This window comes from Natrix helvetica (assembly GCF_964273705.1).
Source record: "Natrix helvetica genome assembly, chromosome: 1".
Taxonomy (NCBI): Eukaryota; Metazoa; Chordata; class Lepidosauria; order Squamata; family Natricidae; genus Natrix; species Natrix helvetica.
Window position 1 is genome coordinate 347,611,533 of NC_138548.1, and position 24,273 is coordinate 347,635,805.

The 24,273-nt window shown below is 48.2% G+C and overlaps 1 protein-coding gene across 1 annotated transcript in view; it reads left to right on the forward strand.

Moving 5' to 3' along the window:
- Nucleotides 1–1,945: 1,945 nt before the first annotated feature.
- Nucleotides 1,946–24,273, forward strand: part of LOC309382722 (uncharacterized protein) — a 29,474-nt gene continuing 7,146 nt past the window's right edge. Inside the window, exons 1-5 of the mRNA XM_081934511.1 lie at nt 1,946–2,057; nt 3,120–3,431; nt 14,205–14,543; nt 17,956–18,076; nt 20,278–20,330. Coding sequence (XP_081790637.1) covers nt 1,979–2,057; nt 3,120–3,431; nt 14,205–14,543; nt 17,956–18,076; nt 20,278–20,330 — 904 coding nt within the window. The 5' untranslated portion in view covers nt 1,946–1,978. The remainder of the gene's footprint in view (nt 2,058–3,119; nt 3,432–14,204; nt 14,544–17,955; nt 18,077–20,277; nt 20,331–24,273) is intronic.

Sequence of the window (24,273 nt, forward strand, 5' to 3'; positions counted from 1 at the left end):
TTTCAATTGGATGGCTCTCCTTTCTCAAAGAGAGAAAAATAAGTCAAGTTAAAATGCAAAGTAATTACGTTAGTGAAGTGTAGCTAACATGCCTAACGACATAAATACCACATCCTTTGTCAAGCTAAAGCACCTGCTATATACGCAGAAACGCTAAACCACAAAGCCTGTCCGGAGAACTCCGGGCATGAGAGAAAACCACATCCTATGAAAAGCTTCTAGCCTGCTTAAGTTTTGCCCGGCAACAGGTTTTTAACCAATCATGTAATCGTGTGTTGTATTACGAAAACCCTTCTTGTATGCCTTAATAAATACCGTCTCAATCAGCCAGTGGGGGTTCTTTTGGCATCCTGCTGAGCTGGTTGGTGCGTTTTTACACACCTTGGTGTTCGTGCTTCCTTAGCAGAGCCAGACCCACCTAGCTTAGGCTCACCCTAACGAGGGTTTTCACCCCTTCGGGGGTCCACAAGCCTAGCTCAGGTGCACCCTCGCGAGGGTCCCAAAAGCAGACGAGGTCATCACCGTGTGGCAGCCAGCCGCACAATCACAGTGAAGAATATTACAAGATACATATTATATTTATATGCCCCTCGGAGAAGGTGGGCAGAGAATGACACTGTCAGACTTGCAAGATTCTTTTCGGTCAGTTTTACAATAAAGCAGAATTAGCTCATCTAAATCGTGGTTTTGATCTGGTCTACCTATTGTGGCCCACCAGTGACCAGCAGAGCTGGCAGCAGATTCGGACAGTGAGGAGATTGGGGAGGAAGATGGGCCAGTCCTGGAGTCTGGGGAAGGCTCTCATGAGGGCTCTGTGTTAGAGGCAGAGAGGGGCCAGGGCTGTCTGACAGTTATCAGCTGCCTGCAGAGTCAGACATCAGTGAGGCAGAGGAACAGCTGGAGCCTGTTCCTAGTGTGTGCATGCACAGAGTTGCCAGACGAAGGGAACAGCTAAAGAACAAGGGTGAACTTGGGAGTAAGGCCACTGGTGGACGATGAATTGTCCCTCCCATAGGGAACAAAAGAGGAGCGAAAGGGGAGGGGAGTTTGCAGGAGGCAATTAGTTCATTCCTGCATTCTTGCCAAGTATTGCAGCATCGGAATGATATCGGCCTGGCCACCTCTAAGCCTCATAAAGGTCGGTAATTGTGAACTAGTATCTTGAAAGACTGTGGGCCAGGACTTTGCTGGAGAGGAATTCACTGCAAATTAAATAAAAGAGGTTTATTAATAAATAGAATATAGAATAAATTTAATTTGTTAGCCGCTCCCTCTCCAAAAGGACTCGGGGCGGCGTACAATAAAAACCCATACATATATACATATACATACAATACATATACACATACATACAAACACATACATGTATCCGGAGGAGGTAACACTCGTTAAAAGTATACAATAGTAATAATAGAATTAAAATTAACAATTAAAATACCCTCAGTTAAAATTACAAATTTAAAAAGATTGTCAGGAGCAATGGGATAAAACTATGGTTGAGCCAGGCCAGCTAATTGGAAAAGGTGGGTCTTGAGCTTTACACGGAAGGAGCGGAGATCGGAGGTAATCCTGATGTCAGGGGGAACTTTACATGGAAGGAGCGGAGATCGGAGGTAATCCTGATGTCATTGGGACGAGGACTCGGCTTCGTGCTGCTGGGGAAGCCTCGGTCAGAAGAACACTACCTCCTAAGTCTACCTAATCACAGGGGTCTCTAAAGGAGATAACCCACCCCTTGAATTGCACCCAGAGGCTGACTTCAGGAATAAGAATGCTCTACAAATTGTGGGTAACATGAAATTGAGAGGAAAGATTGGCAGGTCCCTTAAAGGGTCCCACCCACAGAGAAGCTGCCCTTTTGCTCTCTTCTCCTTTCTCAAACTTGTTGACAACATCTGTGGTTTCTCTTTCCCCTCCAGCTTCCTCTTTACAAGTTGCTAAAGCTGTGCCGTTTCTCTATTCCAGCCTTTGCCCTCCGATGAAGCCCTTTCTCTTCTTAATTCCAGCCCTCGTGGCTGCTGTCACCCTGGCAGGGACAACTATGCAGCCTCTCCAAGGTAAGCTTTAGCTGCCTGATCATCTTGCAGTCAATGTGAAGTCCTCGACTTACGACCGGTCTAAAGTCCTTGACTTATGACTGACAGCCCGGCAACCAAAGGCTTGCGCCTATTGGTTTAGACACGCAGGGCTGAAAGTGGGATTTTGAAAGGTTTCTATTGGTTGCCCTGCTTGACAGCTCCTGTATAAATAGCTGTCAAGCAGGGCGAGGTGCTGAAGTTACCGTTCTTGTTCTGAGTTTATGTTCTGTGTTAATAAAGCCTGTTAAAGTACCGCAGTGACTCTGACGCCTATATTTGACCTGATCTTCAATAGCCAGGTCCTTAGGGAAGTCCTCTTTAGCCCAGGCCGGTCCATGTTGAAGGCAGCTACAGCAGGGTGACATTACAGGTGGGGACTATATTTTAATTTGGAAAATTAATCTTACACGGGAAAAGACCCGAATACAACAAAACCAGTATACCTACACCCCTGAAAATCTACTAAAACAAGTATGTATGTATGTATATATGCCATCTTGACTGTTTTGGCATCTCCTCACTCTTCTGATGCAAGGTCCCAGAATCAGTGGTGGGATTCAGCCAGTTTGCACCTATTCAAGAGAACCGGTTGTTAACTTTCTAAGCAGTTCAGAGAACAGATTGTCGGAAGAAATCTCCTTTTGTTTATTTCCACTTTACAGGGCTAATCCTGTAAGGAAGGCAGGAAGGAAACATTATGGTGTTGTTTCTAGCCTAATCTTTGTTGCCCTGCTTATAGAAACTGCCTCTCCGGTTACCCCTTATTACATTCTAACAGCTAAGACGAAGCGCCCATCGACGTGAGTGATGTTGAGTTGGCCACGCCCACCCAGTCACATGACCACCGAGCCCCACCTACCCAGTTGGTCATTAGGGCAGAGAACCGGTTGTTAAATTATTTGAATCCCACCACTGCCCAGAATCACAGAAAAATTGTGATTTTGGCATTCGGGGCTGGCTTTGTGGTGTGTGTGTGTGTGTGTGTGTGTGTGTGTGTGTGTAAAGAATGATTAGTTAACATTTTTATCCTCATAATTTCAGATAAAGAAGTTAATGCTGGAGATGAGATTCCAATTCCATGTGACCTGAAAAATGTCCAACTCATATGGTACTGGATTCCCCGTTACCCCATTTGTGCAGGCCTAAAAATGGGCCCCATGCAAATCTGCAGTGTGATTTCTAACCGGACGTCCTTTCATGAAACGCAGAAGAAATTTCAAAGGATGAGGGTAGAAAAAAAATATGGAACTTTCTTCCTCACTGTACCGCTCCAACACATGAATGACTCTGGCACTTTCTATTGTTTTGATGGAAGAAAAAACTCATCCTTTATCTCCATCGTGGTGAAATCTGGTAATAAAAAACGGGGGCATTTTAGGGCTTTGGGAAGCAGATGTTGAATATTCTCATGGCACCAAATGATGGGTGGGAAATAGCATTAGGCTATTTGAAAATGGCTCTGATGTCTTCTAGAAGGCCTCCACACATCTGGATGGCCTAGTCAGCTGTTGGCTTGAAGGAATGTCAGTGTGTGGGCCTTAATACACACCCTGGGTTTGAATGGTCCACACTTGTAATTTCAGACCAGTACTTTTTAGACTTGGCAACTTTAAGGTATGTAGACTTCAACTCCCAGAATTCCCCAGCCAGCTAACATTACGTATGTGTGCTACTTTGACTGAACAAAAATAAAGACCAGATATATGTCAGATAGATAGATGATTGATAGATAGATAGATGATAGATAGATAGATAGATAGATAGATAGATAGATAGATAGATAGATATGATAGATTAGATAGATGATAGATGATAGATAGATAGATAGATAGATAGATAGATAGATAGATAGATAGATACATAGGAATGATAGATTAGATAGATGATAGATGATAGATAGATAGATAGATAGATAGATAGATAGATAGATAGATAAGAATGATAGATTAGATAGATAGATAGATAGATAGATAGATAGATAGATAGATAGATAAGAATGATAGATAGATAGATAAGAATGATAGATTAGATAGATGATAGATAGATAGATAGATAGATAGATAGATAGATAGATAGATAGATGATAGATAGATAGATAGATAGATAGATAGATAGATAGATAGATAGATAGATAGATAGGATTGATGGATAGGGTGGATGGATGGATGGATGGATGGATGGATGGATGGGTGGATGGGTGGATTGATGGATGATAAAGGCCTTCAAATATCTGAAAGGCTTTCCTTAGAGCAGTGCTTCTCAATTATTTTCTGTCATGCCCCCCCTAGGAAGAAGAAAACATTTCGCCCCCCCCCCACGCGACTGTAAATAGTATAATTTGTCTATAAAATTGTTATAAGTACACCTCTGCATAACATAGCACACCGGTCTTTCCTCGTCTCCCACCGTAGTCACATGCTTTCTTTCCTCTTTCCCTCTTACTTGTCTATCCTTCCTTCCACCCTCCCTTCCTCCTTCCCTTCCTTCCTGCCTCCCTTCCAGTTCCCTCCTTCCTCTTTCCCCCTGCCTGCCTGCCTTCTTTCCTCTTTCCCTATCCTCCTATCCTTCCTTTCTCCCTCCCTCCTTCCCTGCCTCCCTTCCAGTTCCATTCTTCCCTCCTTCCTTCTGCCTCCTTCCTGCCTGCTTGCCTTCTTTCCTCTTTTCCTCTTGCTTGTCTATCCTTCCTTCCACCCTCCCTTCCTCCTTCCCTTCCTTCCTGCCTCCCTTCCAGTTCCCTCCTTCCTCTTTCCCCCTGCCTGCCTGCCTTCTTTCCTCTTTCCCTATCCTCCTATCCTTCCTTTCTCCCTCCCTCCTTCCCTGCCTCCCTTCCAGTTCCATTCTTCCCTCCTTCCTTCTGCCTCCTTCCTGCCTGCTTGCCTTCTTTCCTCTTTCCCTCTTGCTTGTCTATCCTTCCTTCAACCCTCCCTTCCTCCTTCCCTTCCTTCCTGCCTCCCTTCCAGTTCCCTCCTTCCTCTTTCCCCCTGCCTGCCTGCCTTCTTTCCTCTTTCCCTATCCTCCTATCCTTCCTTTCTCCCTCCCTCCTTCCCTGCCTCCCTTCCAGTTCCATTCTTCCCTCCTTCCTTCTGCCTCCTTCCTGCCTGCTTGCCTTCTTTCCTCTTTCCCTCTTGCTTGTCTATCCTTCCTTCCTTCCACCCTCCCTTCCTCCTTCCCTTCCTTCCTGCCTCCCTTCCAGTTCCCTCCTTCCTCTTTCCCCCTGCCTGCCTGCCTTCTTTCCTCTTTCCCTATCCTCCTATCCTTCCTTTCTCCCTCCCTCCTTCCCTGCCTCCCTTCCAGTTCCATTCTTCCCTCCTTCCTTCTGCCTCCTTCCTGCCTGCTTGCCTTCTTTCCTCTTTCCCTCTTGCTTGTCTATCCTTACTCCCTCCTCCCTTTCTTCCCTCCCTCCCTGCCAGCAGCTCCTCCAGCATCCCAGGGGCGAAGGGGTGGCGGTGGCAAGATCGGGCGACCGCCGCCCCTTTGTCCCTTCCCCAACAGCGGCTGTTGCGCTTCCGCTTCCAGACGGAATCCTGGCGGTGGAGCTGCTGGCGGGGAGGCGAGCTACCTGCATAAAGACGCCGCCGAGGGCATGGCAGAATATATCCCGGCTTGAAGTGGCAGCGCTGGGGACTGCTCAGAGACTCATCAGAGCCGCGGGCTGGAGCTGTGCAAAAAGTCTGCTTGGGCTGGGGGGGGGGGGGGGGGGGGAAGGGAGGGAAGCCTGGGACAGCCATGCTTCCCTCCCTCCCACCCCCGCCCGAGCAGGCTTCTTGCACAGCTCCAGCCTGCGGCTCCAATGAAAATCCACAGTCCGAAGTGCTGCCACTTCCAGGCGGGATATATTATGCCTCGCCCTCGCCGCCGCCGTTGCACCCAGATGGAAAGGGAGCCTTCGCGCCCCCCTTTACGGAGCCTCGCGCCCCCCCCCAGGGGGGCGCGCCCCACTATTTGAGAACCGCTGCCTTAGAGGATAGACCAGATTTGTCCTTTGCTGTTCTGGAAGACCCAGCTAGAATCAGTGAATGGCCCAGTGATTAAAGCACCAGAATAGAAATCAGGAGACGGTGGGTTCTAGTCCCATCTTAGACGTGAAAGCTGGCTTGGTGACTTTGGGCCAGTCACTCTCTCTCAGCCCAACTCACCACACCTCACAGGGTTGTTGTTCTGGGGAAAAAATAAGGAGGAAGAAGTATTAGGTATGTTCACTACCTTGAGTTATTTATAAAAATAATAAAGGCAAGGTAAAAAAAATCTAAATAAATTATAGAAAAAAAGAAATTTGGGACAAACAAATAAATCCAAATAAATATTCCAAATCTATTGGTTGATAACAGAAAAGCACAGGTAGGTTCTCATACAATGGGGGCTTAAACCAAGACAACCTGGCCATTTGTTTGGCATATTGTATTTCATAGATTTTACTGAGCCAAGTCTAGATGATCTCCAGCACCCCTCCTACCTGTCTTTGACAGGAAATCAAGGACATGATGACATCCCCAGTATATGATTGACGGAGAACATATTTCCCAAATCAAGAAGCTTCTATTTAGGTATCATTGATGATACAGGTAGTCCTCAACTTACAACTATTTGTTTAGTGATTGTTCAAAGTTACAACACCACTGGAAAAATGTGACAATTGTTTTTCACACTTACAAGGATTGCAGCATCTCTGTGATCACATGATCAAAATTCAGACGCTTGGAAACTGGCATGTATTTGTGACAGTTGCACTGTCCCTGGGTCATGTGATCATTCCCAGGCAAGCAAAATCAACCAGAGAAGCCAGATTTGCTCAATGAACAAATGATTTGCTTAACAACTGCAGTGATTCACTTAACAACTATGGCAAGAAAGGTTGTAAAGACACGGCAAAACTCACTAAACAAGCTCCCTTGCTTAGCAATGAAAAATTCGGACTCCGTTGTGGTCGTAACTCAAGGACTACCTGTTAACCTTGTTAGGAATATCCCCCGTTGGGAGACAGAAAATAGCGCAGCGGAATGTACACCTAGAGAGAAAAAAATGTTGCTAGTAGAAAAAACACACAAATAGAGTTTCAGACACTGCTAGTAAAAAACAAGTAGCTTTACTAATAATTGCTTCACAAGCAGTGATAGTAGATATATGTCCAAACACAATTCAAAGAACAAACAATTGCTTACAGTCGCAGTTCACGTTCCAGTCATCAAGCGAGCAAGTAGTTATCGAGCATAGGACACACACAGAGAGAGCGAGAGAGCTCTCCTGACTCCCTCTTATTGTACAGTTAATTACAGCTGATAAGTACATTCACCCATTTAAAGCAGCAACAACCATTTGTTATTGTATATAGATATATGTTGCCTACCCAACACTAGGAGTATACTCCCAACAAACTGTTGTAGCCTCGAATGAGGAGACGGAGACGAATATAAGTCAACGTATTTATTTTAACAAGAACTGACAGGAACACCAACTAGTCGTCTGACAGCTATTTATACCAGGAGCTGTCAGACGACGAACCAATTGGAACAAGGGATTTCTCCCGCCGGCTGGCCGGTGCGCCTGAGCCAATCAGAGGGGGCCTACTCTCGACTGCCCTCTGCTGGCCAGGCTCATCGGTATACAACACCCCTTTCCCCTGGATTGCGCAGGCGTAATCGTCTAAGTACGATGGACGCCTGCGCACGCGCTGGGAGCGTCTCAAAGAAGATGGCGCCCCGCCCGAGGAGGAAGGAGTGTCGGCTCCGCTCTTGTGGCGAACAGGCCTGGCAGCGTCCTGGATGGGTCTTCCTCCCGGTAATGCACCGACGGGCGATGGTAAGTGAGCCAGCGCACCGGGAGGGGCTGTTGCAAGGTCGGAGCTAGCGGCGTGTGGACGGTCGAGCCGGCAGGCGGCGTCGTTAGGGCCTGGTTGCTTTTCTGTCGATGTGCTGAGTTCAGGTCCCTCTGGTCGCCGATGCAACTGGCTTATGTGCCGCCGCCAATGTCTCCCATCATCGAGGAGGACCCTGTAAGAACAGGGCCCCGTGATGTCAGTCACTCTGCCAGGTAGCCACTTTGGCTCGCCGGTGTAATTGCGAGCAAATACCCCCTCACCCACCAGAAAAGACCTGGGGGGGGGTGGAACGACAGGGGAGGACGGGTGGTAGAGGGGGTGGAAACGGTTGAGAAGGGAACGGAGGCGTCGTCCTAGCAATAGCTCTGCAGGGCTTTTGCCCGTGGCGGGGCAAGGGGTGGAGTGCTGGGAACGGAGGTAGGTGGAGATGCGGGACGGCCAGGGAAGGGTGGCCATACGGGCCAGAGCTTCCTTAGCAGAACGTACCGCGCGTTCAGCAAGGCCGTTGCCCGCAGGGTGGTAGGGGGCAACGGGGGCATGGCGGATGCCCAAGGAAGCAAGGTAGGACTGGAATTCGTCGGAGGAAAATTGCGGCCCGTTATTGGAAACGATAACGTCCAGAAGGCCATGGGTATTAAATAGGGAGTCTAAGATGCGGATAGTGGCCGAAGAGGTTGAGCTGGGCATGGGAAACAGCTCAACCCACTTCGACCAGGCATCCACCAGGAGGAAGAAGACACGGCCGTCAATGGGCCCCATGAAGTCAACGTGGAGTCGGCTCCATGGGCCCATAGGGAGTTCCCATTCCCTGGGGGGGGGGAGAAGGTGGCGCAGAGCGCACCTGCTGGCAAGGGGGACAGCGTTGGACGTAGGCGGCGATGTCCGCATCCATGGACGGCCACCAGACATAGCCGCGACCGAGGCTCTTCATACGGACTATGCCGGGGTGGCCGTCATGGAGGCGAGACAGGACAGCTGGCCACAAAGAAGATGGGACAACCATGCGGTTTCCCCAAAGGAGACAATCCTGCATTACGGACAGCTCCAGGCGGCGGCGGAAGAAGGGGGAGAGTTGGGGGTCATTGGAGGCCGCGGACCAGCCCCGAGTGACAGCGGTCATGGCGCGGTGAAGGATGGGGTCAGTCCGGGAGGCCTGAGCGATGTCCGAAACGGACATTGGTAGGGTGAGGTCGGCCAGGAGGCTAATAGAGTGGACAGGGGCTGGATCAGTGACGGGAAGAGGCAGAGGGCAACGGCTCAACGCATCAGCGTGAGCAATGTGGCCGCCAGGTTTGTAGGACAGGGTGTAGGAGTAGGAAGACAGGAATTCTGCCCAACGGGACATGCGTGGGGAAAGAATGGGGGGAGTGGGATGGTCCCCCGCGATAATGCCCAGTAAGGGCTTGTGATCGGTTATCAGGGAGAAGGGGCGGCCATAGAGGTAATAATGAAAACGTTTTACTCCCGCAATGGCAGCAAGGGCCTCCTTATCCAGCTGGCTGTAATTGCGCTCAGTTCTGGATAAGGTGCGGGAGTAAAAGGCTATGGGCGCTTCAGAGCCATCAGGGTAAGAATGGCTAAGAACAGCCCCGACGCCAAAAGGGGAAGCGTCGCAAGCCAGGGTCAGAGGGAAACGCTCGTCATACTGGGCGAGGACCGGGGGGGCAGTGAGCGAGTGTTTGACAGCCGCGAGCGCATGCGCCTCGCGGCTGGACCAGACCCATGGAGAGGAAGAGTCTAGGAGGCGGTGCAGGGGTTCGGCCAGGGATGCTTTGTGGGGAATGAAGGAGGAATAGAAATTTAGGAGACCAAGGAAGGCTTGGAGCTCCACTTTGTTGGAAGGGGTGGGGGCGGAGAGAATGGCTTCGACTTTAGAGGAGTCAGGGTGGATGCCGTCAGCATCGATGAGGAAGCCAAGGAAGGTGACAGAGGGTACGCCAGGCTGGCACTTAGAAGGTTTGAGGTGCAGGCCGGCGGCACGGAACTGTTGCAGGACCAAACGTAGAATTTTGATGAGTTCTAATTGGTTGGGGGCAGCAATTAGAACATCATCAAAATAGGGTGTGACCCTGGGGATGCCATGGAGCAAGCGCTCCATGAGCCCTTGAAAAATGCCCGGGGCCACGCTCACGCCAAACTGAAGGCGGCGGCATTTGAATGCGCCGCGGTGAGTAACGATCGTCTGCGCAAGCGCGGTGGAGTCGTCGACAGGCAGTTGCTGGTACGCCTGCGCGAGGTCCAGCTTAGCGAAGATGCGACCCTGGCCTAGAGTGTGCAGGACGTGCTGCACAACTGGCACAGGGTAGGGGTGTGATTGGAGGGCCTTGTTGAGAGTGGATTTGAAGTCCGCGCAGATCCTAATAGATCCGTCGGACTTCAAAGGCACTACTATGGGCGTCTCCCAGGGGGAGAAATCAACGGGTTCTAGTATGCCCTGACTAATTAGTTTGTCCAGTTCGGCGTCGACTTTTGCTTTTAAAGCAAAGAGAAGTCGGCGGGCCTTCAGGCGGATGGGCGAAACGGAGGGGTCGAGGTTTAGAGAGATAGGAGAGCCTGTGTAGCAGCCTAAAGAGGGGGCGAACACATCAGAGAATTCAGAAAGGAGAGAGGAGATAGAAGTTGGGGAAACAGGAGGGAGGGGTGAAAGAGAGTGAACCCCAGCAATAGACAGGCCGAGGGCCTTAAACCAATCCAGTCCAAGAAGGGAGGCGAGGGAATTTTTTACAATTAGTAAGGGAAGTTTTGCCTTGCGAGAGCCAAAAGAAATGTGAAAGGGTCGGCAGCCCATCAGGTCGATGACGTTTCCCTGATAATCGCGCAAACGGCAGTCAGGGGGTTTCAGATGGTGTGGCCTGACCCAGGGCAGTAAGGAGCGAAGGGTGGCCCACGACATTACGGATCGGGCCGACCCTGTGTCCACCTCCATAGGGCAGGGAACCCCCTCAATGGAGATTTGGAGGTGTAGCTTACCCCGGCCCTCTAAAGTTGAGGAGGCCGAGTCTACAAGCCATTCAGGGAAGGCTTCAGCTGGGTCCCCCACGGAGAGGGAGTGCTGGCGGCGGGAAGCCATAGAAGTCGGCTGACGGGATGGAGGAGGCTGAGGTGGTGGGCCGCGGCGGTCCTGAGGCACGGAACGGCAAACTGCAGCGAGGTGGCCCTTTCTGCCGCATTGATGGCAGAGGGCTTGCCGGAACCTGCATTGGGAGCGTTGGTGGCGGCCGCCACAACTGAGGCACTGGCATCCATCTCTGGTGGAGAGGGTCTGGAGGCGGTCGGCGGTTTGGTCGACCTCAGTGCGGAAAGAGGCAGCAGTAGACGGAGCGTAGGATGAGGAAGGCGCCGCGTAGGGAGAAGGCGGCAAGTAGGCAGCATGCGGGTGGTGGCTGAGGTGGCTGAAATCCGGGGTGGATTGATCAGCCATTTCGTACGCCCTGGCATCGTCGACTGCAATTTTTAAGGTTAATTCAGGTCTAGCTAGGATGCGGCGATGGAGTTTGACGTCCCGAAGACCGTAGATAAACTGCTCCAGCAGCGCGTCTTCCAGATCGCTGAATTCACACAAACTCGCCTCAGCGCGAAGAGCGGCAACGTACTGGGCAGCGTTAGAAGCCATTGGAGGCACGGTGTAGGGTTCCACGTCGCCCGTCCTCGTTGCCAGTGTTGTAGCCTCGAATGAGGAGACAGAGACGAATATAAGTCAACGTATTTATTTTAACAAGAACTGACAGGAACACCAACTAGTCGTCTGACAGCTATTTATACCAGGAGCTGTCAGACGACGAACCAATTGGAACAAGGGATTTCTCCCGCCGGCTGGCCGGTGCGCCTGAGCCAATCAGAGGGGGCCTACTCTCGACTGCCCTCTGCTGGCCAGGCTCATCGGTATACAACACAAACCTATTAAAAAAATAAAGTCGGCTAGTATTTCTCATTTCTTCAAATGGATTCCTTCATGATTAGATGAGGAACTTTTGCCTGTCTGATTCTCCTAAATTTATTGTGATTTGCTGGATAGCCAGGGGCAATACAATAAACTTTAAAATGTGTGAGCCTCAATTCCCACAATTCCCCTAATGAATTCTGAGAGTTGACGTCCGCACCATCTTAAAGTTGCCAAGTTTGAGAAATACTGAGCTAAACTGCACTTTAGTTCAATATGTATACAGAATAGAGCTGGAAGGGACCTTGAAGGTCTTCTACTCCAGCCTCCTGCTCAAGCAGGAGATCCTATACCCGTGATGACGAACCTATGGCATGTATGCCACAGGTGACACACAGAGCCATTTGTTAGAGCACGCGAGGCATTGTCCTATCTGCTCCAGTTTGGCCTTCTTTTGAGGCTGTCTTTCACCCGCCAGAGGCTTCAAGGAAGCGTGAAAAACTGACCCTATGGGCAAACCAGATATTTAGGAAAGAACTTCTGGTTTGTCCGCAGGGCCGTTTTTCACCCTCTGGAGCCTTCAGGAAAGCCTCCTGAAGGCTCCGGAGGTCAAAAATCGGCCCTACGGACAAACCGGAAGTCACTATTTCTGAACTTCCAGGTTCCCTGTAGGCACATTTTTTGCCCTCCGGAGGCTTCGGGGAAGCTCCTGAAGCCTCCAGAGGGCCTCTGGGGAGACTGGGGGGGGCTGTTTTTGCCCTCCCCAGGATCCTAGAAAGCCTCAGGAGCCTGGGGAGGGCAAAAAAACAGCGCCGAAAGCAGGGTCGGCATGCTTGCATAGAATTATGGGTGTGGCACGCCTGCGCACGACCCCCTTGCGCTCCCCCCGCTTTTGGCACGGGAGCCAAAAAAGGTTAGCCATCACTGTCAATACCATTTCAGACAAGTGACTGTCTAGTCTCTTAAAAAACTCCAGTGAAAAAGCACCCACAACTTCTGGAGGCACGTTGTTTCACTGTTTAATTGTTCTTACTGTTAAGAAGTTTCTCCTTAGTTCTAGGTTGCTTTTTTCCTTGATTAGTTTCCATCTATTGTTTCTCCTCCTGCCTTCTGGTGCTTTGGAAAATAATTTGACCCCTTCTTCTTTGTGGCAGCCCCTCAAATACTGGAATACTGCTATCGTGTCCCCTTAAGTCCTTCTTTTCTCTAGACTAGCCAAACCCAAATCCTGCAAACTGTTCTTCATATGTTTTACTCTCCAGGCCTTTAATCATCTTAATTGCTCTTCTCTGCACTTTTTCCAAAATCTCAACATCTTTTTTGTAATGTAGTGACCAAAACTGGATGCAATATTCCAGTTTGGTCTTACTAAAGCTTTATTAAGGCGGTACTAATACTTCACGTGATTTTGATTCTATCCCTCTGTTTATACAACCAAAGATTCTATTAGCTGTTTTGGCTGCCGCCGCACATGGCTAGCTCATCATTAAGTGATTGTCCACTAGGACTCCAAGATCCCTCTCACAGTTGTTGTTTCTGAGCCAAGTCTCTCCTAATCTGTACCTTTGATTTTTCCTGCTTAAATGTAAAACTTTGCTTTTCTCCACATCAAAATTCATTTTATTGGATAGGGCCCATTGTTCAGGTCTGTCAAGATCTTTTGGGATCCTGAGCTTGTCTTCTGGGGTGTTGGCTGTTCCTGCCAGCTTAGTGTCCTCTGCAAATTTGATGAGTTTCCCTTCTATTCCCTCATCTAAGTTATGTATGAAGATTTAGAAGGCCACTGCTGATGTTGTGGCCCACCAGCGGAACTGGCAGCAGATTCGGACAGTGAGAGGTTGGGGAGGAACATGGGCCAGTCCTGGAGTCTGGGGAAGGCTCTGATGAGGGCTCTGTGTCAGAGGCAGAGAGGGAGTGGAGTTTGCAGGAGACAATTAGTTCGCTTAATTGGTTTGTGACTCCAAGACTCCTTGTCAGTTTTTGCAGATATCGGCTGTCAGCTCTCCAAGGCAGATAAGGTCTGTGACTGTAAATCCTCCCTGGAAAGACTTTGCTGGATGTGAATGAGCAGAATTCACAATAAATTAATAAAAGGGTTTTTTGTCGGGACAAGGAATTTGCTTCATACTCTTGGGAAGCCTAAGTCAGAACAACTGGACTCCCTTGATTTTTTTTTTTAAAAAAAACATTTCGCTTTCCATCCAGGAAACTTCTTCAGTTCTAACTTTTTTTAGTTAGAACTGAAGATGGTTCTTGGATAAGAAGCGAGATGTTTTCAAAGAAAAAAAACCCCCAGAAAGTCCAGTTGCTTTTTTGGAAAGCACCTTTGAGACAAACCATGACCTGGATGATTAGGAATCTCCATAGACATTTATCTTTACTTCTGTATTTGCAAAACTTTGAAGGAATAACATGTCGGTATTTCTGACAGATGATCGACGTGGAATGGAGGTTCTCAAGAATTCCCATGGAAGTGAACAGCAAGTAAAGTTGACCTGCAATTCTTGTGATAGCAATCGGCAAGTCCAAAGTCACCAAAGCTCTAAAATCACCTGGACTCAAAATGGGAAAAAAGTTTCTGATAACACTTACGTGAAGGTACTAAAAAATGTAATCTTAGTGAAAGACAGTCCCCAATATAATGGTCTCTGGAAATGCAGCAATGCCAGATGTCCTACACAATCCGACGGCTATTGCTTGGAAAAGGAATTCAGAGTTTCAGAGAGATCAGAGACTGAGGAAATGCCCTCGCCTACCGAAGCACCATTGGGTGAGTATAAGATTTATGCCCTACCTATATCAGAACAACCAGCTGCATGGATTATGGTTCAGTCAAATTCAAACAGGTAGGGGCAACCTATAATACAGGGGTGTCAAACTCAATTTCATTTAGGGCTACATAAGGGCTGTGGTTGACATTATGGGACTAGGTGGGCATGGCTGACTGGGTGGACGTCGCCAGCTTGATGTCACTCCCCAAACTGCTTGAATTTTTCCTCTTTACATTGGGTAGACTGGGCCAAAGGCACAGTGGCCTGCAGTAACATGCGGTGAGGTTTATGGCTGGTGAGGCTGGTGACGTCATCAGGAAGGAGGGGAATGGGACCACGTGTGCTGGAGGCTCAGGCTGCCTCAGCCTCCAGCACACATGATCCCATTCCCCGCCTTCCTGAGCGTGCTCCGCCGGCTCGCGCTCCGCAGTACTCGAAAGCGACTGGGGAACGACGAGAACCTTTCTGCCTCTGCTGGACTTTGTGCGTTCCTCACGACTGCATATTGCAGTCGCGAGGAGCTCGCGAAATCCAGCAGAGGCAGGAAGATTCTCGTCGTTCCCCAGTCGCTTTTGTGCCTTCGTCATCCGGGAGCACCGACAACATTTCTGCCTCCGCTCTCCGCAGCTCCCGGGCGCGCCCGGACGGAGGTAGCCAGAATGGCGCCGAGGCAGTCCGGCGGGCGAGCGACCGAGGATCAGGCTGCCTTGCTCGCTTTTTCGTCCGCCCGGACCGCCTTGGCGTCGCTGTGGCTACATCCAGCCGGCCGCGCCCGGGAGCTGCGGAGGGCGGAGGCAGAAATGTTGTCAGCGCTTCTTTCGTGCCTTTGCCATCCGGCAGCGCCGACAACATTTCTGCCTCCGCCCTCCGCAGCTCCCGGGCGCGGCCGGCTGGATGTAGCCACAGCGACGCCGAGGCGGTCCGGGCGGACGAAAGAGCGAGCAAGGCAGCCTGATCCTCGGTTGCTCGCCTGCCGGACTGCCTCGGCGCCATTCTGGCTACCTCCGTCTGGGCGCGCCCAGGAGCTGCGGAGGGCGGAGGCAGAAATGTTGTCGGCGCTCCCGGATGACGAAGGCATGAAAGCGACTGTCGCTTTCGTGGCTTCGTCATCCGGCAGCGGCAACAACTTTTCTGCCTCCGCAGCTCCCGGGCGCAGCCGGCCGGATGTATATAATATTATAATATTTGTGTTGTATCTGTACTGATAAATAAATAAAGGGAGACTAGTATAGATCTATTTCGAGCTAATTAGCTCTCATCAGCTAGCCATACCCTTACTGGGATTTGAACCTGGGCTGTATTATATATTAGGCAGGAGTCTTAGCCACTAAGCCAACACAACTAAATAACTAAGCCAACACAAATATAAAAAGGCAACATTAAAAATAAAAATATGGTTTTCTGCCTGCATGGTCTTCTGTGATGAGCCGAAGGACAGGCTCTGCCTCCCCTGACCGCACGTCCCTACTGGCCTGATGTTTCCTCTTCGTATTGAGTAGACCGGGCCAAAGTGATGCGGGTAGACCGGGATGGACCTATGGACCGGATCTAACCACATTGTGGGCCGAATCCGGCCCACGGGCCTTGACTTTGACATCCCTGCTATAACAATTCAGGCACTCAACACAAGGGTGGTTTTCCAAGACAAAGTTAGTGTTGAAGCTGTGTGGATTACAGGATTGGTTTTCACAGTTGATTCAAGGTGCGTTTCAAGGTATTGATTACCATCTTTAAAGCGCTCCATGGCACAGGACCCAGTTACCTGCGGGATCGTATCCTCCCGCACACATCCCTACGACCAATCCGCTCTCACAGGGAGGGACTACTACTGGTGCCGTCCACTAGGCAGTGCCAGCGGGCGACGCCTAGGGGTAGGACCTTCTCTGTGATGGGCCCAACCCTCTGGAATGACCTCCCCCCCGACATTAGAACTACCACTGACTTCCGTTCCTTCCGTCAAAAATTAAAGACCCACCTGTTTCGATTAGCTGGCCTGGCACATTCTTAGTTTTTACCTCCCGGTGGATATATTTTAATGGGCAATTTTGGGTAATATTTTAACTCCTGGGTTATTAGAGTTTTTAATGTACTATATTTATTATTCTATATACAGTCTTGCAACCTCCTCCACCTACGTATTTAATTATTTAACTGTTTTATGTATGTATTTTATAACGCATTTTAGTGACTGTACACCGCCCCGAGTCCCTTTCGGGAGAGGGGGCGGTCTATAAATACGAATAATAAATAAAAATAAAATAAATTCCCTCTCTCACATTATTTGAAACTACAATATACCATATTTTTCACAGTATAAGATACACTTTCCACCCGTGCCATAGGTTCGCCCTCATGGGTGTAGGGTCTCCTGCTTGGGCAGGGGGTTGGACTAGATGACCTACAGGATCCCTTCCAACTCTGTTAATCTATAAAACTAAAAAACAAGGAAGTCCAGTTGCCTCCTGAAAAAGCACCTTTGGGACATCCATCACTGGAGGGTTACAAAAATAGACTGAACCATGTTTGACTGGGTTGGTAAAAGGCTCCTGCCTGGACCAGGGGGTTGGACTAGAAGACCTCTTAGCTCCCTTCCAGACCTAGGATTCTATCTTCTTTCGGAAGCAGCCCCCACTGGCTTAACAGTCAGAGAAAGAAACATAGGAAGGGCCCACCACCCCAAGGGATCAAAAGTGGCAATTGGAAATTGGTGGCTTCAACCTTGCAAGCTTCTGTCTTGATGTTCAATTAAAGCTCCAACTTTTACCATGTGCTCTATAGATTTTTTCTAAATAGAAATATATCATGATATAAAATACAAATGAAAATAAAGATAATAGGGGAAAGGGAAAGAGAAAAGGAAAGAAGTGGGAGTAAAAGGGGAAAGGGGAAAAAGGCATTAACTCCCAACCTTTTTCAGCGCAGTAAACTACAGAATGCACAGCACTGAAAAAAATGTGATTTCTGAGCATTTTTCACAGGCATGACCTTTGTAGCATCCCCAAGATCATGAGATCAAAATTCAGGTGCTTGGCAGTTGGCTCATATTTACGACGGTTGCAGTGTTCCGGGGTCATGTGGCAACCGTTTGCGATCTTCTGACAAGCAAAACCAACAGGGGAGCCGGATTTACTTAACAACGGGGTGACTCACTTACCATCTGCACTGATTCACTTAAGCACTGTGGCAAGAAAGATCGTAAAGTGGGGCAAAACTCACTGAGCAACAGAAATTTTGGGCTCGATTGTGGTCATAAGTGGAGGATTACCCACAAATTTTTTTAAAAAATTAAAACAATGAACACATAGGCAGTGTGGGTTTCAACTACGTACATGATGGAGGCTGCCATCTTGACTTTTTTGACTGACCTGGAGTAACCTCCTTAACCCTGTTCTATTTTATGTCTCTTCAAAGATACAGGCAAGAAGTTAATGACCCAAGTCATTGTGGGTTGTGTGATAGGAATTATCGCTCTCATAGGGATGGGGGTGACTATATTTGTTCTCTGGCAGAAGCTTCAGTCACGGAGAACCAGGTAAATATTTTTTTTAAAAAAGAAAGAATGTCTCCCTTGCATTCAGTTCAGTTCCTGGTAGTTGTAGCAGTGGTGGGATTCAACATTTTTTACTACCGGTTCTGTGGGTGTGGCTTTGTGGGTGTGACATGGCTTTGTGGGCGTGGCAGGGGAAAGATACTGTAAAATATTCCCACCCCACTCCAGGGGAAGGATACTGTAAAATCTCCATTTCTACCCCACTCCAGGGGAAGGATACTGTAAAATCCCCATTTTCACCCCACTCCAGGGAAAGGATACTATAAAATCCCCATTTTCACTCCACTCCAGGGGAAGGATACTGTAAAATCTCCATTTTCACCCTCCAGGGGAAGGATACTGTAAAATCTCCATTTCTACCCCACTCCAGGGGAAGGATACTGTAAAATCTCCATTTTTACCCCTCCAGGGGAAGGATACTGTAAAATCTCCATTTCTACCCCACTCCAGGGGAAGGATACTGTAAAATCTCCATTTTCACCCCTCCAGGGGAAGGATACTGTAAAATCTCCATTTTCACCCCACTCCAGGGGAAGGATACTGTAAAATCTCCATTTCCTCCTGATCAGCTGGGACTCGGGAGGCAGAGAATAATCAGATATGTAAGATCCTCTTATTGTAACCAATGTCAATAAAAGAATTTTAGCTTTCCTATTGATTTCCTGGCCTGGTCAACTTAGTGTGATTGACAAAAGGTTCTGTTTAGTAGATTCTACTGGGAGTAAACAGGGGTCTTATAGATAAGCCATGTACAAATTTAAAAGCTATTTTTAGCACCTTAAATTTCATCCTGGAACAGATAAAAGCTACCTAAATGCAGATGTTGTTTGGGAAAATTGAGTCACTTGCATCAGGATGTGTGGGCTGTTGCACAGCTGTACTTTCCAGGTGATCTTCAAGGGCAGGGCCAATATAGCATCAGTTACAGTAGTCAGATACTGAGGCCATGAGAGCTTGAGTGAAGCCTTTCTGTGATGTAATAGGAACTGGGAGTTCCAGATTACAAACGAATCTCTTTTAGGAGAGCAGAAGCCATTCTGGGGCTAAAATTGGAACCCCCTGCAATATTATAAAGCTCGTTTCAGGGAGCTAGCTGTTTTCCATTTAGATCAGCGTTTCTCAACCTTGGCAGCTTTAAGATATGCAAATGTCAGTTCCCAGAATCCCCAACCAGGCTGTGGGCCAGAGAATTCTGGTACGTCCTCACAGCTTTAAATCACCTAAATTGTGGCTTTTATCTAAACACTGCTTCAGATAAATAGAATAAACCTTCAGAAAGGTGATATCATTAGAAAGGGATGAAAGCAGTGGCGGGTTCCTCCCGGTTCAGACCAGTTCGGCTGAACTAGTAGTGGTTTGGCGGCCTGGGTCACTGGAACCGGCAGCGACCCAGGCCTGCCACGCAGAGGCGGGTTCCTACCGTTTCGGACTGGTTTGGTCAAGTAGGTAGTAACTCAGCTGGCCACGGCCCCAGACCAGGTCTATCAGCGGCGCCATAGGTGCCGCCATCTTGTTATTTGCTTCTGCACATGCTCAGAAGCAATTTTTTTTTACTACTATGCATACTTGCGCGAAGCATGTCCCTAAGTGAATTGGCAGTAACCCAAGCCGGAACCCACCCCTGCAGCCACGCCCCTGAACTGGTTCTCCGGGCAGTGCCATAAGCACCACCATCTTGTTTTTTGCTTCTGTGTATGCGCAGAACAATTTTTATTATACTGCACTGCGCCCCCACAAGCAAACCGGCAGTAGTGACTGCCGGAACCCATCCCTGGATGAAAACCTCTAAGTGAGCTATAGGTAGAACACTCCAATCGATTCCCCTACAGCAGGGGTGTCAAACTGGCTGCCCATGGGCCGGATGCGTTACGTGCAGGCCACGCCCACCCCAGCTCCACGAACGGGAAAAAGATTGCAAAACGTCACGTGACAGCAACATGATGTAGCAAGTTTGACACCCGTGCCTTGCAGGGAAGAGTTCTTTTATTTTGGGGGGCAAACCGGGGTTTGGGTGAGATGATCCTTAAGGCACCCCCAGATTCTAAAATTACTTGATTTTGCCATACTTTATCCTACATGTTCCAGCAATCATATTAAATATCTGATTTTAGCACAATACTTAGGTTTTTCTTGTTTGTATTAATATTATAAACATCGGATATTTTCTCTGTCTTCCTTTTAAGCCCCAGTAAAAGTGCAAAGGAGACAAAATCACAAGTGATTCAGAATTCAGTTGGTGAGTACAGTATTTAAACTTCTGTTTCCCCCCCTTTTTTTTTTCTGGTCTGTGACTGTAATAAAGGTGTTTTTCTCATTTTTCATTTCCCTGGTAGTGCTTAGGCTAGTGCAAATCTGTGCATTGTTAACAATTGGTATTCTGAGGTCCACAACTGTTTCTCTATTTTAACTGGCTGAAGTAAAGAGCCTTCAAACTCTGTACCACTTTTTCTATTCTGATTATAACACACCTGATGAATAAACTGCTGATTTTGTTTATTTGAGACAGAACTTCTTTGGGACCCACTGATACAACTGGCCTTTCAGACGTATGCCGGAGGTTGCATTCTAAAGTGGGTGTGTCTAGGGCCCAAACTGTATTTGATGGAATAGAAAATTAATTTAAGATTTCCTAAGTTAATTTTAATAATAATAATAATAATAATAAATTTTTATTTGTTAGCCGCACCCTCTCCCGAAGGACTCGGGGCAGCGTACAATAAAACACATAAAATATACAAATGAAAAATACATATACAGATAAAAATAAACACATACACGTACGTACACATATACATATACATATACATGGAGGAGGTATCAAATATATAAAATAGAATTTAAAATAGACAATTTAAAACACCCTCGATTAAATTACAAGATTTTAAAAAACCCGTCAGGAGCGATAAGGTAAAACTATGGTTGAGCCAGGCCAGCTAATTGGAAGAGGTGGGTCTTGAGCTTTGCACGGAAGGAGCGGAGGTCAGAGGTAGTCCTGATATCAGGGGGGAGGTCATTCCACAGGGCTGGGCCCGTCACAGAGAAGGCTCTGCTCCTAGGCGTCGTCCCCCGGCATTGTTTGGTAGACGGCACCTGGAGAAGTCCCTCTCTGTGCGAGCGAATTGGTCGTAGGGATGTATGGGGCAGGATGCGATCCCGCAGGTAGCTAATCACAAATTCTGATTTGTTCTCATATTTTTAGGATATTTTAAAATTGAGGTCACCTTAAAAATGACAATTCGGTGACAACCTTTAGAACAGTGCTTCCCAGTCTTTGCAATTTGAAGATGTGTGGACTTCAACTTCCAGAATTTCCCAGCCGTCGTTCTCATCTAGGTTGAGAAATATTGCACAAAAACACTGTATGAATTTTGGGAGTTGGAAGTTCACGTATCTTCAAGGTGGAGAAACACTGCTTTGGAGAGATTTGTACAAGCTGATTTAGGATATTTATACTGTATATACACACCCTTTAATCCAGTGGGTCTCAACCTTCCTAATGCTGTGACCCTTTAATACAGTTCCTCATATTGAGGTGACCCCCAACCATAAGATTATTTTATGTTTTCCGTATTTTTTCAAAAATATGTGTTGTCCGATGGTCTTAGGCGACCCCTGTGAAAGGGTCGTTCGACCCCACCAAAGGGGTCCCGACCCACAGGTTGAGAACCACTGCTTTAATCCAATTTGCAAGACTAGATGTGTGTGTATCCTTGTTTAGTTGGGTTGTCCCTTTTATTTTTCAAGTGTATGTGTGTGCCTATAATATACACATATACACCCTTATTTATCTGTATAGTTCCATTACTTTGGATTATACTCTACTCTTGCTGCAAATCTTAACCTAGGCCAGGAGTGTCAAACTCAAAGCCCGCGGATCAAATCCGGTCCCTGAGTGCTTAGATCTGGCCCGGGTCCCCCCCCAGCACCCCATGATCAAATATAACTCTGATGCAGCCCTCAATGAAATCAAGTTTGACACCCCTGATCTAGGCATCCTTGCTTAGTTTATGGCATATGGGTTCAACACTTGCAATAATTTGTTAGTGTATGCACATTGTGACTATGTGAGACAACCCAGGAGCAAATACAGTATACAGAGGTTTGTATTTAAATAGTGGTTTTATCCACAAAGCATATATACATACATGTACTTTTAGTCTAACCTCAAACAAACAGCAGTCAATTACAGCACAGAAGCACATGTGGAGAGAGTTACGTCCCAACAGGGCCTCTCTTATAATACATACTCTTAAAGTGGTAACAGTCAAATAACCTTGCTGATTCATTCCTACCATTGTATCATCATTACAATATTACAGCATCACAGCAGCTGGTCAGCTATTAAATCATCATTACCCTGACATAATTGCTAGTGTTACAGAAGAAGCCAAGCTAGATCTGAGGTTTATCGCCCAAAGTTTTCCCTGTTCCCTTCCCCTTCACATCCCCAACACCATTTATCAAGAAGTGTGTAATTAGGTATTACGAATTGTTTGGGGAAATGGTCCCTGCCTTTACAGCTGACTGATTCCTTTGCTGACCTTGAAACAGGTGGCTATTCTCACAGGATGGTTTCATTTCCTTATGGTAACCCATGGTAACCCTGCTGTCCCATTCCACAGCCCCGACTCCCCACCCCCTACCCCTCATGTTTCTATGGCGGGACGCCAGCAGCAGGCAGTACACAGAGTAACTGAATGGTAGCCCTGACGGTGATAGGATTCCCATATTGAACTAAGCCAAAACTAAGCAAAACTACCTTGTGACATGATATGATGGCTGAAGTTTACTGAAGTTGGGCTAGGACAACTTGCCACGGGACAAGAGTTACATTAATGTCAAAGAAATGTTGGAACATGGTCATTAAAGAAAGGATGCCAAAGGAGGGAGAAAATTAAATGTGAACGATGAAAATTAAAATATTTTTAAAATATTTGGTGGTGAGTTATCCCGCGATGAGTTGGCCATGGGAACTTGGCCACAGTGAGGTGCTCATGGCGAATTGGAATTGGTCACAGTGAGTTATCCCAGTCCATCTTTTCAGAATAGATGCCTGGGAAAACTTACCCTTTCCATCTAGGGTAAGGACAATTTCACGACAAACTATGATTCCATCTTCAGCACTTGAAATAATCTTGCCCCGTGATATAACTGTATGATTTTTGTATGATTCTCACGTACACAAGGTCTGACCTACTGCCACTGCGAGAGTCCCCCCTCTCGCAGGTATGGCCTCCTGCCCTTTCGAGGGCCCACCTTGAGGACGGGTTCATTAACCCAGAGAGGTGGCGGAAGCGCACATTGAGGGGTTTTTTAATTAATAGCTTTTTAAAAATTATAAGGGGTTCCAGGGATGGGGGGGGGAACAGGTCAGGAGGGATGGGAGAGCCAGGCATCTAGGTGTGGTCGAAGGAGGAGGGAGCGGAGTGGGGGAGGAGAGGGAAGATAGCATTCCTGTGCAGGGCTCTTTGATACCAACGGTCGTGGGGAGGGGCAGGTGCGAGGACAGATCAAGAGCGCGTAGTCGGTTGGGAGACCGGGGTTTTTGGTCATTCCCGGTCGTTTGTACCAACCCCTGCATACTAGGTGGTCAGGATCTACAGACCCAAGGCCTGAGACTGCTGTTATGCAATGCGAGGTCCGTTGTCAATAAGGCCCCCCTCATCCACGATCTAATTTTGGAGGGGGAGCCGGACCTCGCAGGAATAACCGAGACCTGGTTGGGCCACGAGGGAGGTCTACCCCTCGTGGAAATGTGCCCGCCAGGTTATCGAGCATTTCACCAGCCTCGGGCCCAGGGAAGGGGCGGCGGGGTAGCAGTGATTATCCGGGAAGACTTAGAGCCGAGAGAGTTCACCGTGCCACAGACATCCGGGTGTGAGTCCCTTGTCGTGAGATGGGGCCCAGGGAGGCAGTTGGGCCTGCTGATAGTATACCTGGCTCCTCGCTATACGTCAGCGGCCCTGCCTGAACTCCTTGAGCTGATCTCATCGGTGGCGGTTGAGACCCCCAAACTTTTAGTGATGGGGGATTTTAATCTGCCGTCGATGGGAGAAGCGTCTGAGGGGGTTCGGGAGTTCATGGCTTCCATGACAGCCATGGACCTGACCCAGTTAATTCAGGGCCCTACTCACGAGGGAGGCCACACGCTGGACCTTGTCTTTGTCTCTGGCCAGTGG